The sequence below is a fragment of the Monodelphis domestica genome, chromosome 7, assembly GCF_027887165.1.
Source record: "Monodelphis domestica isolate mMonDom1 chromosome 7, mMonDom1.pri, whole genome shotgun sequence".
NCBI classification, from domain to species: domain Eukaryota; kingdom Metazoa; phylum Chordata; class Mammalia; order Didelphimorphia; family Didelphidae; genus Monodelphis; species Monodelphis domestica.
In genome coordinates, this window is record NC_077233.1 from 199,207,671 (window position 1) to 199,220,351 (window position 12,681).

At 36.4% G+C, this 12,681-nt stretch overlaps 1 protein-coding gene across 3 annotated transcripts in view; it reads right to left on the bottom strand.

Annotated features, from left to right (window-relative positions):
• Positions 1–12,681, bottom strand: part of CEMIP2 (cell migration inducing hyaluronidase 2) — a 94,533-nt gene that overhangs the window by 17,470 nt on the left and 64,382 nt on the right. For all 3 annotated transcript variants that reach the window (XM_007498563.3, XM_007498562.2, XM_001365179.4), the window contains exons 16-18: positions 10,616–10,793; positions 6,315–6,530; positions 366–574 (exon numbers count right to left, since the gene is read on the bottom strand). In XM_007498563.3, coding sequence (XP_007498625.2) covers positions 366–574; positions 6,315–6,530; positions 10,616–10,793 — 603 coding nt within the window. The remainder of the gene's footprint in view (positions 1–365; positions 575–6,314; positions 6,531–10,615; positions 10,794–12,681) is intronic.

Sequence of the window (12,681 nt, forward strand, 5' to 3'; positions counted from 1 at the left end):
TCCAACTGTTTCACATTATAGATGAGGAGACTAAAGCCCAGAGGTTAGATGAATTATCCAAAATCAGACCACTAAATAGTGGGAAAACCAGGACTACAACTAGGAACTCCTATCCTCCAGTTAAATGCTCTTTTCCCTATCTTTCACACTCTTTTTCATACTTCCAACAGAGGTAATCTAACTACTATAAAAATTCCCAAACTGCATTCGTCAGCTCTTAGAACAGCCTAAAAAATTGAAAAATAAATCTATTGTATTTACTATATGCATTAAAATATAGGAAATAAGCATCTTCCACTAATAAAAAGCATAACAAAAAAAAAATCACCACTTTGCTTCCCAGAAGGAGACTATCATAAACATACTTGTTGAAATTTATGAGGTAAAGAAAGGTAGATTGTGGGGCAGGTCCGTTCCAATGAATGGTGTATCCCTTTTCTAGCATCACTACTGGCTGGTACTGTTGAAAGGCAGCTCTCTGGTTTATCCCTCGCAGTACCATTGGATTGGATGGGTACTCATCCCGCGTGATGGTCATGGTAAGATTCTGCATGCTCCACGTCTGCACATAAACCTTCAAAAGACAAATTTGGAGCATTACAAGTAAGAAATTGGATAGTCAAAAACCGTTGAGTAAGAAATTCCATTGAAAAGGTAGACATCCATACTTGGAGTAGCCAACTACAACATACTAAGCTTATATTTACATTGCACTTTCCTAAGCTAATACTCTAAAAATCAGACACTGTAGGTTAGCCAACATAGTCTTAGACTATTCCATACTAACAGGCCAGTTTATTCATCATAACACATAATCTTTCTTCCTGGCTTATATAACTGGAGTGGGGGAGGGGGGGGAATGAAGAAATGTACAAACCTATGTAAAATATATACCCTCTGGCCAAACTTTGAAAGAATTCCATCAAAAAAAAATCAATACATGGACATTTTAACCTCTTGGAACTTTCATTCTTCATTTTCCATGATATGAGGCAGTCCAAATAGTCATTTTTCAACCACAAAAAAAGGAAGCTAAATTAAAAGTCACTGAAAAAAATTGGCCAAAAAACTCCTATTATGAAACAGAGGCAAATTTAAAAGTTTGTTCCAATTTTATTCAAGCCCTATGCAATGCCAAAACCAAAACCTTCCAAAATATTCACAAAAAAAGGAGCATCAAAGACAACTATTTAACACAGAAACATAACCTATTCCCAAATTTCTCACTAACAATAATCACTCCTGGGATATACTATAATTGTTGTTGTTATTGTGTGTGTTTTATTATGCAAGCATATATTGCAAATGTGTATATGTTTATATTATGCAGGCACATATTACATATGTATAAATATGTATGTCTATGTATTATATGATGCAAACACATATTATATATAACCATCTAATTCACAATACTCGCCATCTTGACATTTTGCTCATTAATCACCTGGCCATTTTCTGGATGTTCAGAATACCAGTGCTAGAACACTCAATGCTAAACATTTCTTCCACTCTATCCTTTCCACTTTCCCCTTCAAATAATTTTTAAAAATATTTTTCTTTAGTTATGCATCCTTAATTGTATATTTTTCAAGATAAAAGTATTCTCACCCCTAATTATTTGTTGAAATTTAGAACAATATGGCATATCCCACCAGTGACCCCCAGGACAGTATTTTCTTGCCATTTTTACCCCTCTTTTCTTCCATTTCAAATCCTTCCTCATGTAATCATCTTTTTCCCCCCAATTCTTTCCTTCATTCATGAATCTGCACATACCACAGATAGGCCAAGAAGAAAATAAAGGAACTAATAAATTTTTCCCACATTGGGAAAAAGTTCATCAGCCTATAACCTTGAACTTTCGAAAATCTACTTGATTCTTTTTTGAATAATTATTAAAGGCAATTTTAAAATTATAAAAGAAGCAAATGGCAGGATCTAAGTGGGAAGAATAAAGGCTGATAAAGGACTTGGGGGAAAGAAAGAACATTTCATGAGAAAAGTCTCTAGGTACTGTTAAAAGAGCTATAAATGAAAAAAAAAACTGACATTCTCAGAGTGAGTCAACATTTATTTCATGCCCACTCATACTATTCAGATAAATACCAAAAATCCAATAGTAGAAATCAACCCTGAGCACACAGCTGCCCATTTCTATGCTTAGAAGACAATTCCTACCAACATGCTTTGAGTTTTACGAAGGATTACTATCCTCTTGACCTATAAGTTAGAAGGAAAATCCTATATTAACTTCCTAGAGTGACCAAGTTCACATTCTAACACATTTTGGAAACCCAATGGGTTTAAACATGATTGCCATGTAAATTATAGGAATAATAGACTTATACAAAACAAAATTATAATGACCTCAAATGTATTGACTATTTATGGGAGAAATTCTATCTATGACTCAATTATGTGCTAAGACTTAAAGAATATATAACTTTCAAACACATTTAGCTTTTTCAAAACACAAACCTATACAAGTCATATATCCAATATGGCCCTAGCAAAAACAAAACAAGGCACTTTGATACAGATTTCAAATGCCAAAATCTCTAAAAAGGGTTGGATTTTTTTTAAGCCCTTGAAACAAGATCCCCTGCTATTAAAGGATCAACTTGGTTACTCTCATTTACTCTATTTTTAAATGAAAGTAGAGAGAAGAAAATATTCTTAAGTCACTACATTCTTTTCTATTTTATTATACTGTGGCTGAGTCTACCCTCTCCCTCCACTTCTCTAGCCCCAGGCAGCAGTTAAGTTTTGATTTTGTCCAAGGGAGTAAAAAATACCACAACTAAGAAAACAAAAACCCATCAAAATCAAACCAGAATGTCTCTAGATCTTTACTTCCTTCAAGGGTTTAACTTTGCCTTTATACAGGGTTCCAAATACAGAAATGCTAAATAATAACACACAGCAATAGTTCACATTTATACAGTGCTTTCAAGTTTACAAAACACTTTACATTGGAGTTTATAAGAATAACAGAGCTTAGAAGATAAAAATAGTAATAATAATAATCAACAACATTTAGAGAATGCTTACTATGTGTCAGGCACTGTGCTAAGATTTTTTATCACTATTATCTCATTTTATCTTCACAATAACCCAGGGAGGTAGAGAAGTGCTATTATTATCACCATTTTACAGATGAATAAACTGAGGCAGGGACTGATCCAAGGTAACACAGCTAATAAGAGTTTGAGGCAAGATTTTAATTTTCATAAAATGAAATTATTTTAAAGCTCCTTAGTACAATGTCTTGCATATAGAAAGTACTACATAAATATTATTTATCATAATGATGACGATAATGATAATAGTGATGATGATGTCTTCCAGACTCCAGATCAAGTGCTCTATCTATGGTAATATGCAAATCCAACTCTCAAAAATGAAAACCAATTTGTACAGAAAGAATTTTTCTTCCAAAACAACATGTAATGTACCCACACATATACATATATATAAGAGAACTAGGGAAGTCTCTAGAAATGGGTAGTTCATATCACAGAAGTACAATCAAAATGGACAAATTAACCCTGATTTTCTAGCTTGCCAGAGATTTCATACAAGCCATGACAGTTCTATTGACTCAACTTCCTGCTCTCTGAACCCCAGTGTATGAAAATCTCATTATTACACCCCAAAGGAACTTGGTCAGCAAGTTCTCCTTCATGGCCCACATGTTCCACAAGGATATTCATCTTAAATAATGACTATGGATCAGAAGCAGATAGATGACTGAGTGGATACAGAGCAGGATCTGGAATTTGGAGGATCCAGGTTCAAATCTGGTTTCAGATACTTCCTAACTGTGAGACCCTGGGCAAGTCACATAACCCTAACTGTCTAGTCCTTATTCCTCTGCCTTAGAACTGAAATTCAGAATCAATTCTAAGACAGAAGGTAAGAGCATCATCATCATCATCATCATCATCATAATCACCAATAATGACTTTGGAGTCAAAAGATCTGGTTTCTTAATCCCAGCTCTGCCATTTACTTCCTGTAAGACCCTAGGCAACTCAGTTCTTAAGAGTCCTTTAAAGGGAGGATCCTGAGTTGGTCAACCACCATTTCTCTTCAGACTTTGCTTTTGACTTTTCCAATTAAAACATCTTACCTCAACATCTGTCTTACCCTGGTACTTTCCTCAGAGCTTATATTGGAATGTTTATCTGTCCCTGGAACAGGCTAGCCTCCTCTCATTGGTGAGTTCCTCTTGGAACCTACATTTTGGGAAGGGGTCCAGTTGGGCCAACATTTTCCCTCTTCTGGCTCTCCTTCTGACCATAACACCATGAACCAAAAGGGGGTCATCTCATTCCTGACCCCCAACCTCAGCTCTTTGGAACCCTTCATGTTTTGTCTGCCTCCGTGGCAAACTCCTTGAGGACAGGGACTATCTTTCTTGATGCTTTAATTTGTAATCCCAGTGCTTATCATGGTGCTTGAAGTGCTTAATAATTGTTTGTTTGTCGTGCCCTGGGTTTCAATGTCTTCATCCATAAAATGATGGAATTGGCCCAAAAGAGATCCTTTCCAGGTCTAAATCCTATGACTAATGAGTATCTTTCTAACTAGAGAACCATTCATTTTAACACCTTGTGGCCTTCCATCCAGCTTATTAACAATCCTACCCTTTCATTCATTAAAATATAGTCTTTAACTTTTTTCCATTTGAAAACACAAATCATCTGGTGCCAAAACTATTAAATTTGCTTCATTCACCTCCACAGTCTTTAAATAAGTCCTTGATGGCACTGTTAGAATCATCTTTCTGTTTTCTGATATCCTATCCCAAATCATTCTCCCTATTCATTATCTTATTAATTCAAATTAATAGAAATAAAGGGTTCTCAGATACTTTCTAGCTGTGTGACCCTGGACAAGTCACTTAACCCCCATTGCCTAGCTGTTACCCCTCTTCTGCCTTGGAAGCAATACACAGTATCAATTCAACAATGGAAGGTAAGGGTTTTTAAAAAAGGAAAGAAACAATGGGCTTATATGTTGTTGTGGATTTTAAACAATTTCACCTGTTTGATCTTTCCTTAAACACTGCCTCTCTTAACCAATTGGTCATCTTTGACTCATTTGTCTCACACCTCTTCTCTACTTCAGAAAGATTGCTAGACTTGGAGTCAGGAGATCCTAGTTTGAGTCCTGCCTCCCGGAGCTGTCATTAGAAAAGTGCTTTGCAAACCTTAAAATAATATATGTGATGTATTACTAATATTATTTCTAGCTCCATATTTCCTTTCCTACCACCTGCTAAGCCTGTTAATTTTCAAACACCTAAGTGACTTACTTAAAGGCTTCCTTTGCTAAAAAGGCTTCCCTAGAGCAGTGAGGTGGCTCAATGAATTGAAAGCCAGATGTGGAGATGGAAAATCCTAGTTTCAAATTTGGCCTCAGACATTTCCTAGCTTTATGACCTTCCACAAGTCATTTAACCACAACTGCCTGGCCTTTAGCACTCTTCTGTCTTAGAACCAATACTTAGTAGTGATTCTACAACATAATGTAAGGGTTGTTCTTTTTTAAGGCTTCCCTGATTAAGCAGAACTATTCATGCTGACACTAAACAATAATGGTATTCCATTATTTCTCCTCTGATACTTAGGACGTGGTATAATAGAAATCAACTCGCTAAACTGAGGATCAGGAGATTAGGGATTCTAGCCTCAGTTCCTCCCTCCTTCACTGTGTTACCCTGAGCAAATCATTGCCCCTCAAGGACTCGGTCTCCTAAATCTCAAAATGAAGGGATAGAAACCAAACCATCTTAAAGTTTCCTTTTGATTTCAAATACTAAAAGGACCAAAAATGGTCAAATGCGAAGAAAAATTATTTACAATTAACAATAATTTCTCCTATTTGTTCAAAGTACTTTAAATATAAATATTATAAGCAGATACTATAATTTTACCTGGGAATAAAAATTTGCATCCTACTATACTTTTTTCTCTACCTTATGGATTGAAATAAAAATCTCTATAACAGTTGATACAGCTTCTTCCTTCAAGTTATTCTTAAATTCTGGTCCTTCTATTAATAGTCAATAATTTCAACAAAACAGTTTAAAAAGCAGAAAGTGTCTTATTGTCTTCAATGGATTTTAGGACACAAAAGAAGGAAGAAAAGTTTCACATATATTTTTATATATATTCTCTAAAAAGTCTTTCTAACACTAAAATTTTCAAAACAGTTATTTCATGGAAACAATGTATATTAAAAGCAAGTGAATAGCTATTAGTCACCTCTTGAAACCTTCTGAGAAATGTATGAGCTGAACCCACCTGGGCATAAGTCCCACTGCAGATAATTCCATTCCACTTGTTCATATTAACACAGTCAGGATGTCTAATCAAGTAGTTGTCCATTCTACCCATGTAAGTGTCCTTGTATCTTGTTACAGAGCCATCAACATCATGGAATATGGAATTCTTATCACCATCCAAATCACAATCTTCAAACCAAGGACCAGGTTTACCAAAAAAGACATTCAAAGAAACCTGATTGAAGAAAGGAAAAGGAAAAAAAGAAAACATCAACACCAAAGTTTTTGCAACAATGGTCGGGTCCTCCAGCTGCATGCTGGGTACAATTGGTTTAATGCCTGAATTAGTAGCATGAGCCTTTGCGAAGTTCAGAACAGAGACGCCTAATAAAGAAGAATTTCAGAATTTGTAATGACCTCTTTGAATCCATATATTAGCACTAAGGCAAAGGATGTTCATCCTTTTCTCAGTTTCAATAAAAAAAATTGATATTTGACCCAGAAAGAGCAATGGATAAAATGGGCATATTTAGAAAAGAAAAAACACTTATATAGTTGGAAAATCTTGAACCCCAGGACTACATTCCCCAGAATTCCTTTTGTAGTTCCCAGTGTTCTCTATCAAGAAGAGAGAGAGGGAGGAATCCCAGAAAGTTATAAACCATAATGTAAATGTAAATGAAGGGGAAAGGATGCTGGGAAATACAAAAGGAATTCTGGGGAACATAGTCCTGGGGTTCAAGATATTCCAACTATACACACTGAACTTGAAGTCAGGAGACCTGGGTTCAAATTTTAGCTCTGATGCTAACTAAATAACATGAATAAACATTTTATTTATATATTGAGAGGGGGAAAATACAGTTAATAGTGTTCTAAATCCTGCTTCCAGTTTTTATTTTATTTCTCAAGCTGCCTTTAAGTCAACAAGAAATAATACGTGGCACTTTATAACATACTATCTACCCCAATTCATTCTTTGACATAGCTTGAGATTAAGCTCCAAGTAAGTTTATTTTTACTGTTTTCATTAAGAAGTTTTATTGATGCCTAATTTTGTATCACATTAGTATCTGAATATATCTTTAATTGTGTACTCCTACCATGAACCTTCACTTATGTCAAAGACTTTTTTAAATAGTCAAACAAATATATCAATACATTTGACCTCATATAAGGTATTCAACACCCAGAGCCCCCCACCTCTCTCAAGAAAAGAGGGACACGTTTTGTGGCCATGGTTTAGCACAGAACTCACACTTCAGAGTGGACTGCAGCCGATGTTATAAAGCTTTTGATCAGACTTAGGAGAACTATTCCATCAATATTTCCTTATTTCCTACAAATTAATACTGTCATCCAAGCCACACAGTCATACCTATAAAAGATATTTCTGTATTACTTGTAATTTATTTTTAAAATAGCTGTACCTCTAGCTCATATGTGACTTGGGGCTCAGATCTGACTAGTGTTGTTTGCAAATAGCTATCAGTTTCCAGTTCTGAGTTTGGAGCATCTAACCTTGTACTAAATTTGAGGAAAAGTGGGTATATTATAAGCCTATATCCGATCTTCTAAGGCAGGGGGCCCCACACTTTTTACACAGGGGGCCAGTTCACTGTCCCTCAGACCATTAGAGGAGGGTTGGACTGTAAAAAAAAAAAACCTATGAGCAAATCTGTATATGACTGTCTGGGATAGCGGAGGCTGCAGCGCTGGCTGGAATGGACCTCTCACACCTTGCACAAGCCCATCACTGCCACTGGACAGCAGTATACACAGTGCGGAATCTCCTCCCCCAGATCGCCGCTCACCATGCTGATGTCTTCCACTGCACAGCCACATAATCCTTTGCATGGCGCCTCATTCTCCTTCAGTTACTCTCAGAACAAGGCACCACACAAACGATTATGTCACCGGAAATAGTCCTGTACATGAGTGATGCCTCCCTTTGAGGCACAGACCACATACAGTGCTTCTCTCACTGACCACCAATGAAAGAGCTGCCCCTTCCGGAAGTGCGGTGGGGGCCAGATACATGGCCTCAGGGGCCACATGTGGCCTACAGGCCATAGTTTGGGGACCCCTGTTCTAAGGCAATCAAGAGTTCCTGACATACTCTGCTACAATCTCTTAGCCATTTTTAGTGACAGTTAAACTATAAGACTGGACAGATCAGTACAGCATTTATTATTTTTTTAATGATATTTTTTTCATCAGTTAAACATACAACATTTCTTATACTTAACTCCTATTGGAATTGTATCTCTTTTTAAAACTACATAGCACAGTGTTAAATTTATGCTGGGTCTTAACAATTCTTCCATCTGTCCCCTTTTTTCCCACCTACACAGCCACTACACTAGCTCAGGCATTGATCATCTCTTGCCTCAGCAATCGCCATAGTTTCATAATTTGTCCCTCTGCTTCATCTTTCCCTATTCTAATATAATACATCCTCTACACAACTACCAGTGATTTTCTTAAAGTACAGGTCTCATGAACCACCAAGGGTTCCCTATCATATCCTCTCAGATAAACTATTCTGCTGGGCATTTAAAAGCCTTCATAACCTGACCCCAATCTAATTTTCCAGCCTCGTTACATACCCTACAATCCAGCCAAACCAACCTTCTTTCCATTCTCACACATGGCACTTGATCTATTGTCTTTATGCCTTTATGCTAGCTGTTTTTCATGCCTGAATTTTTAAATTAATTAATTATTTTTGGGGGGGGAAATTTTATTTAATTAGTTAATTTAGAATATTTTTCCATGGTTACAAGTCATGCCTGAATTTCATTCCCTCTTCACCCCCACTTCTTAAAATCCCTAGTTTCCTTCAGGGTTCAGTTCAGGCACTACTTTCTTTTTTAATTTATTTGTTTGTTGGTTACATTTAAATTCCCAGGTATCTCTCTCCCTCCCTTATCCACATTGGAGGTCAAGTACTACTTTTTAAATGAAGCCCTTCTTCATATTCCTTAGGCATTTATACCTTCCCCGACATTATCTTGTACTGATTTTGTACATACCTGTATATGCCCCTGTCTGCCCATGCTAAATCAGAAATTCCTGGGCAGGGACTATTTCATTTCTGTCTAAGCATTAGGGATACCACTAAGTATCTCTATTACTTAGAATAGCACCTAGACAGAAGGTATTTAATCAATGATTGATTTACTGAGTGATTGCCAATACCATGTTACCTAGTTCCCATTAGAGACCAAAAACTATAGCTTCAAGCTGAGTGGACTGATGTGTGTAGACTGTAAGACTTCTCATAGCAGAGTGGATAGCATCAACATTGGGGGATCATATGGAGGTCTTTCTATTTATATTGAATGGTAAGAGATAGTCCAATCCCATAATTATAGCCTAACAACTACTTTAGCCCTTAAAGATTGACCTGGGGAAAATACAGTCAAAATGAGAGTTGATTTGACTAGTAATGATGACTTAGTCATCATTCTGTGATATGACTCAGCTGTCCCTTTCTGCAGAGGCAGTAGATCTTGACTTTCATTGACCTACCACAGACTCTATTTTAAAGCAAAAATAGCTTGGGTTTCAACCAGACACTCCAGTTGCCATTGCCACCGCCCAAGCGGTGAGTAAAAGATGCTGACTCCACTCCACTCACCTGCCATTGCTAATAGAGCAGAGGCTGGAACATGATCTTAGCTTTAGTGGAGTTCTGAGCATATGCTTGATTATATATATATATATATATATATATATATATATATATATACACACACACAGAAGTGGTAGATTTGAAATTGTCTCATGTAGAGTAGCAAGGAGGTGGAGATAGAAATGAAAATGGTGGACAACCGAATCTAATGAACTTGTGTGTTACTTAACCAAAATTCCATATAGTTTAAATTAGAAGCTAATTTTAAAGACCCACAACTTTCCTAGGAATACCTCCTTGTTCTTCTCTATCCTGTCCACCCTCTCTTTTGTAAGGCTGGTCCTGAGAGAAAATAAAATATGCAAATGCTAGGGATTCTGTTTTGGGATGAATGCCCCCACCACCTGCTTTGGTGAGTCTCCACATCCATGTCAAAATACCCAAACCACCATTTTAAAACTACTTTTTCTTTCTAGAATGTTGGGAAAATATCAAGAAATAGCTAGAGATAGTTTCTTCCACTGTCATCCTGAGATTTGGCAGAAGAATATGAAATCAAAAGTTTATTATATGTCTTTCTACTCTCACCAATCATATTCAATCTGATTTCCCACCCTTCCCTCCCCCCTTTTTTTTTTCTTCTTTCACTGTCTCTTAAAGAAGAAATAGGAGGACAGACTTACATGAGCACCAAACTTTACCAGGGAGATGTTATTCTTAGGTGTTAGCTGCCAGACATTCTTCATTAAGAACCCAATGGCACTGCTGTATCTATCTGCAGTTGGCATATAGTTCTTGAATGTGCTCTTGGTAAGATGAATAGGTCCATCATAAATCTGAAAACCTCTAATTGGAAATGTCCTGTAGAATCACAAATTAAATCACAGGTGAAAATGGGTATACTTACTAAATATTATGTAATTTCTTCCAATGTGTTTAATTTGGAAGAGATGGAGGAAAGCCTAGTTTAATAAAATAATGAAGGAAACTTACTCCCCAAGCCAAATTCAGCAAAAAATTCAACATTTTTTTCTATTTGAATAGGTACTTTTTTTTAGTGAATACACACTTTTTGAAGGAATAGATACCCTTTTTTCCATTTTGGGGGCTACATTTTTGCTAAGTTTTAGCTATCTTTTACACTATTAGATAATAAGCACCTTAAGGACAAAGCCAATCTTCTGCCTCTTTTTGTATCCTTAGCACTTAGCATAACATCTGGCACATAGAAAGCACCTGATAAATGTTTATTCATTGACTGGATGAATAATAAATATAGACATAAAGAAATACTCAGAATGGGGGGGGGGGGAATCAATCAACAAACATTTATTAAACACCTATTATGTCCACAGCACTGATAGAGACAAAAGTGCTACTGTCCTTGTCCTCAAAGGGTTTATATTCTTAAATCTATGAAAGCAGAGAGGACCCCTCTTTGAGCTGCTAAGGAAGCAGTGAAAAGGTCAGAAGTGAAGGATCTGTGTTATAGAAAAAAGAACTTAGAATGAACATCAGGGAACTGGGATGTCGGATTGGTTCTGTTCTAGTGTGATCTTAAGTCTCTTCACCTCTGTGCCCCAGTTCCCTAACATGTAAAATTAAGTAGATTAGAGGCAACAGCCTCTAAAGTCCCTTTTACCTCTGAAATTCTATAATTCTACATTTCGAGTGTTAGTACAATTATAAATATTCAAGTCTGGAAGGGTAGATAAATGTAGGGAAATACCTATACTGAGAAACATAGTCTTGTACTCTAAGCTTCTTAAGAATCGTTCAAAGGTCCCATAAAACACCAACTAGCAATGCTTCTATTTTAAGGATGAAAAAAATGTTAGGAATATAATTTGAGCTCCTTGAAAGCAGGAACCATTTAGTTTGTCTTTATATTCCTAGGTCAGAGTCATATATTGATAAGCACTTAACTGGAAACCCTCAAACTATTCTCTCTTTTCCCTTGAATTTCTAAACCAACTGACCAATCTCAAATATGAGAGTGATGACCAGAAAAAAAAATCCTTTTTTCTTGGACAGAAAATAGCCTATTGCATTTAAAGCTACAACCTATGCATCAAAAAAGTCTTTCAACATACTATCTGAATGATGCCTGTCTTACATGAGTGCCTAATAAATATTTCAGGATGATGGTTCCTGAGGGAAAGGAGCACAGAGTAACCAATAACTCAGGAGTCAGATTGTCTTGATCAAAGAAATAAGTCAAATTAAGTCAATAAACATTTATAAGTCCCAACTATATGTTAGGCTCTGTGCTATGTGCTAAGGATATAGAAATAGATATATTTTTTAAAGAAAATCAAAAGATGGTCCCTGTTCTCAAGGAGCTCACTGTCTAATGGGGGAGGTGACATGCAAATAACTATGTTCAAATGAGACAAAGAAAGAAGAAATAGAAGAAAATCTCTGAAGGGAGGTATAGTGTTAATTAATTAAGGAAAAGATTTTTTTTTAACCAGAACTTTCCATCTTGGAATTAATACTGACTATTGGTTCCAAGGCAGAAGAGTGGTAAGGGCTAGGCAATGAGGTTTAAGTGAATTGTCCAAGGTCACACAACTAGGAAGTGTCTGCAGCCAAATTTGAACCCAGGACCTCCCATCTCTGAGCCACCCGGCTGCCCTCAGAAAAAGCTTCCTAAAGAAGGTAGGGCTTTAACTTCAACTTGCAGAAAGCTAGAAAGCAGAAACGAGGAGGGTGAGAGTTTTAGATATGAGAGAAGAGTCAGAAAAAA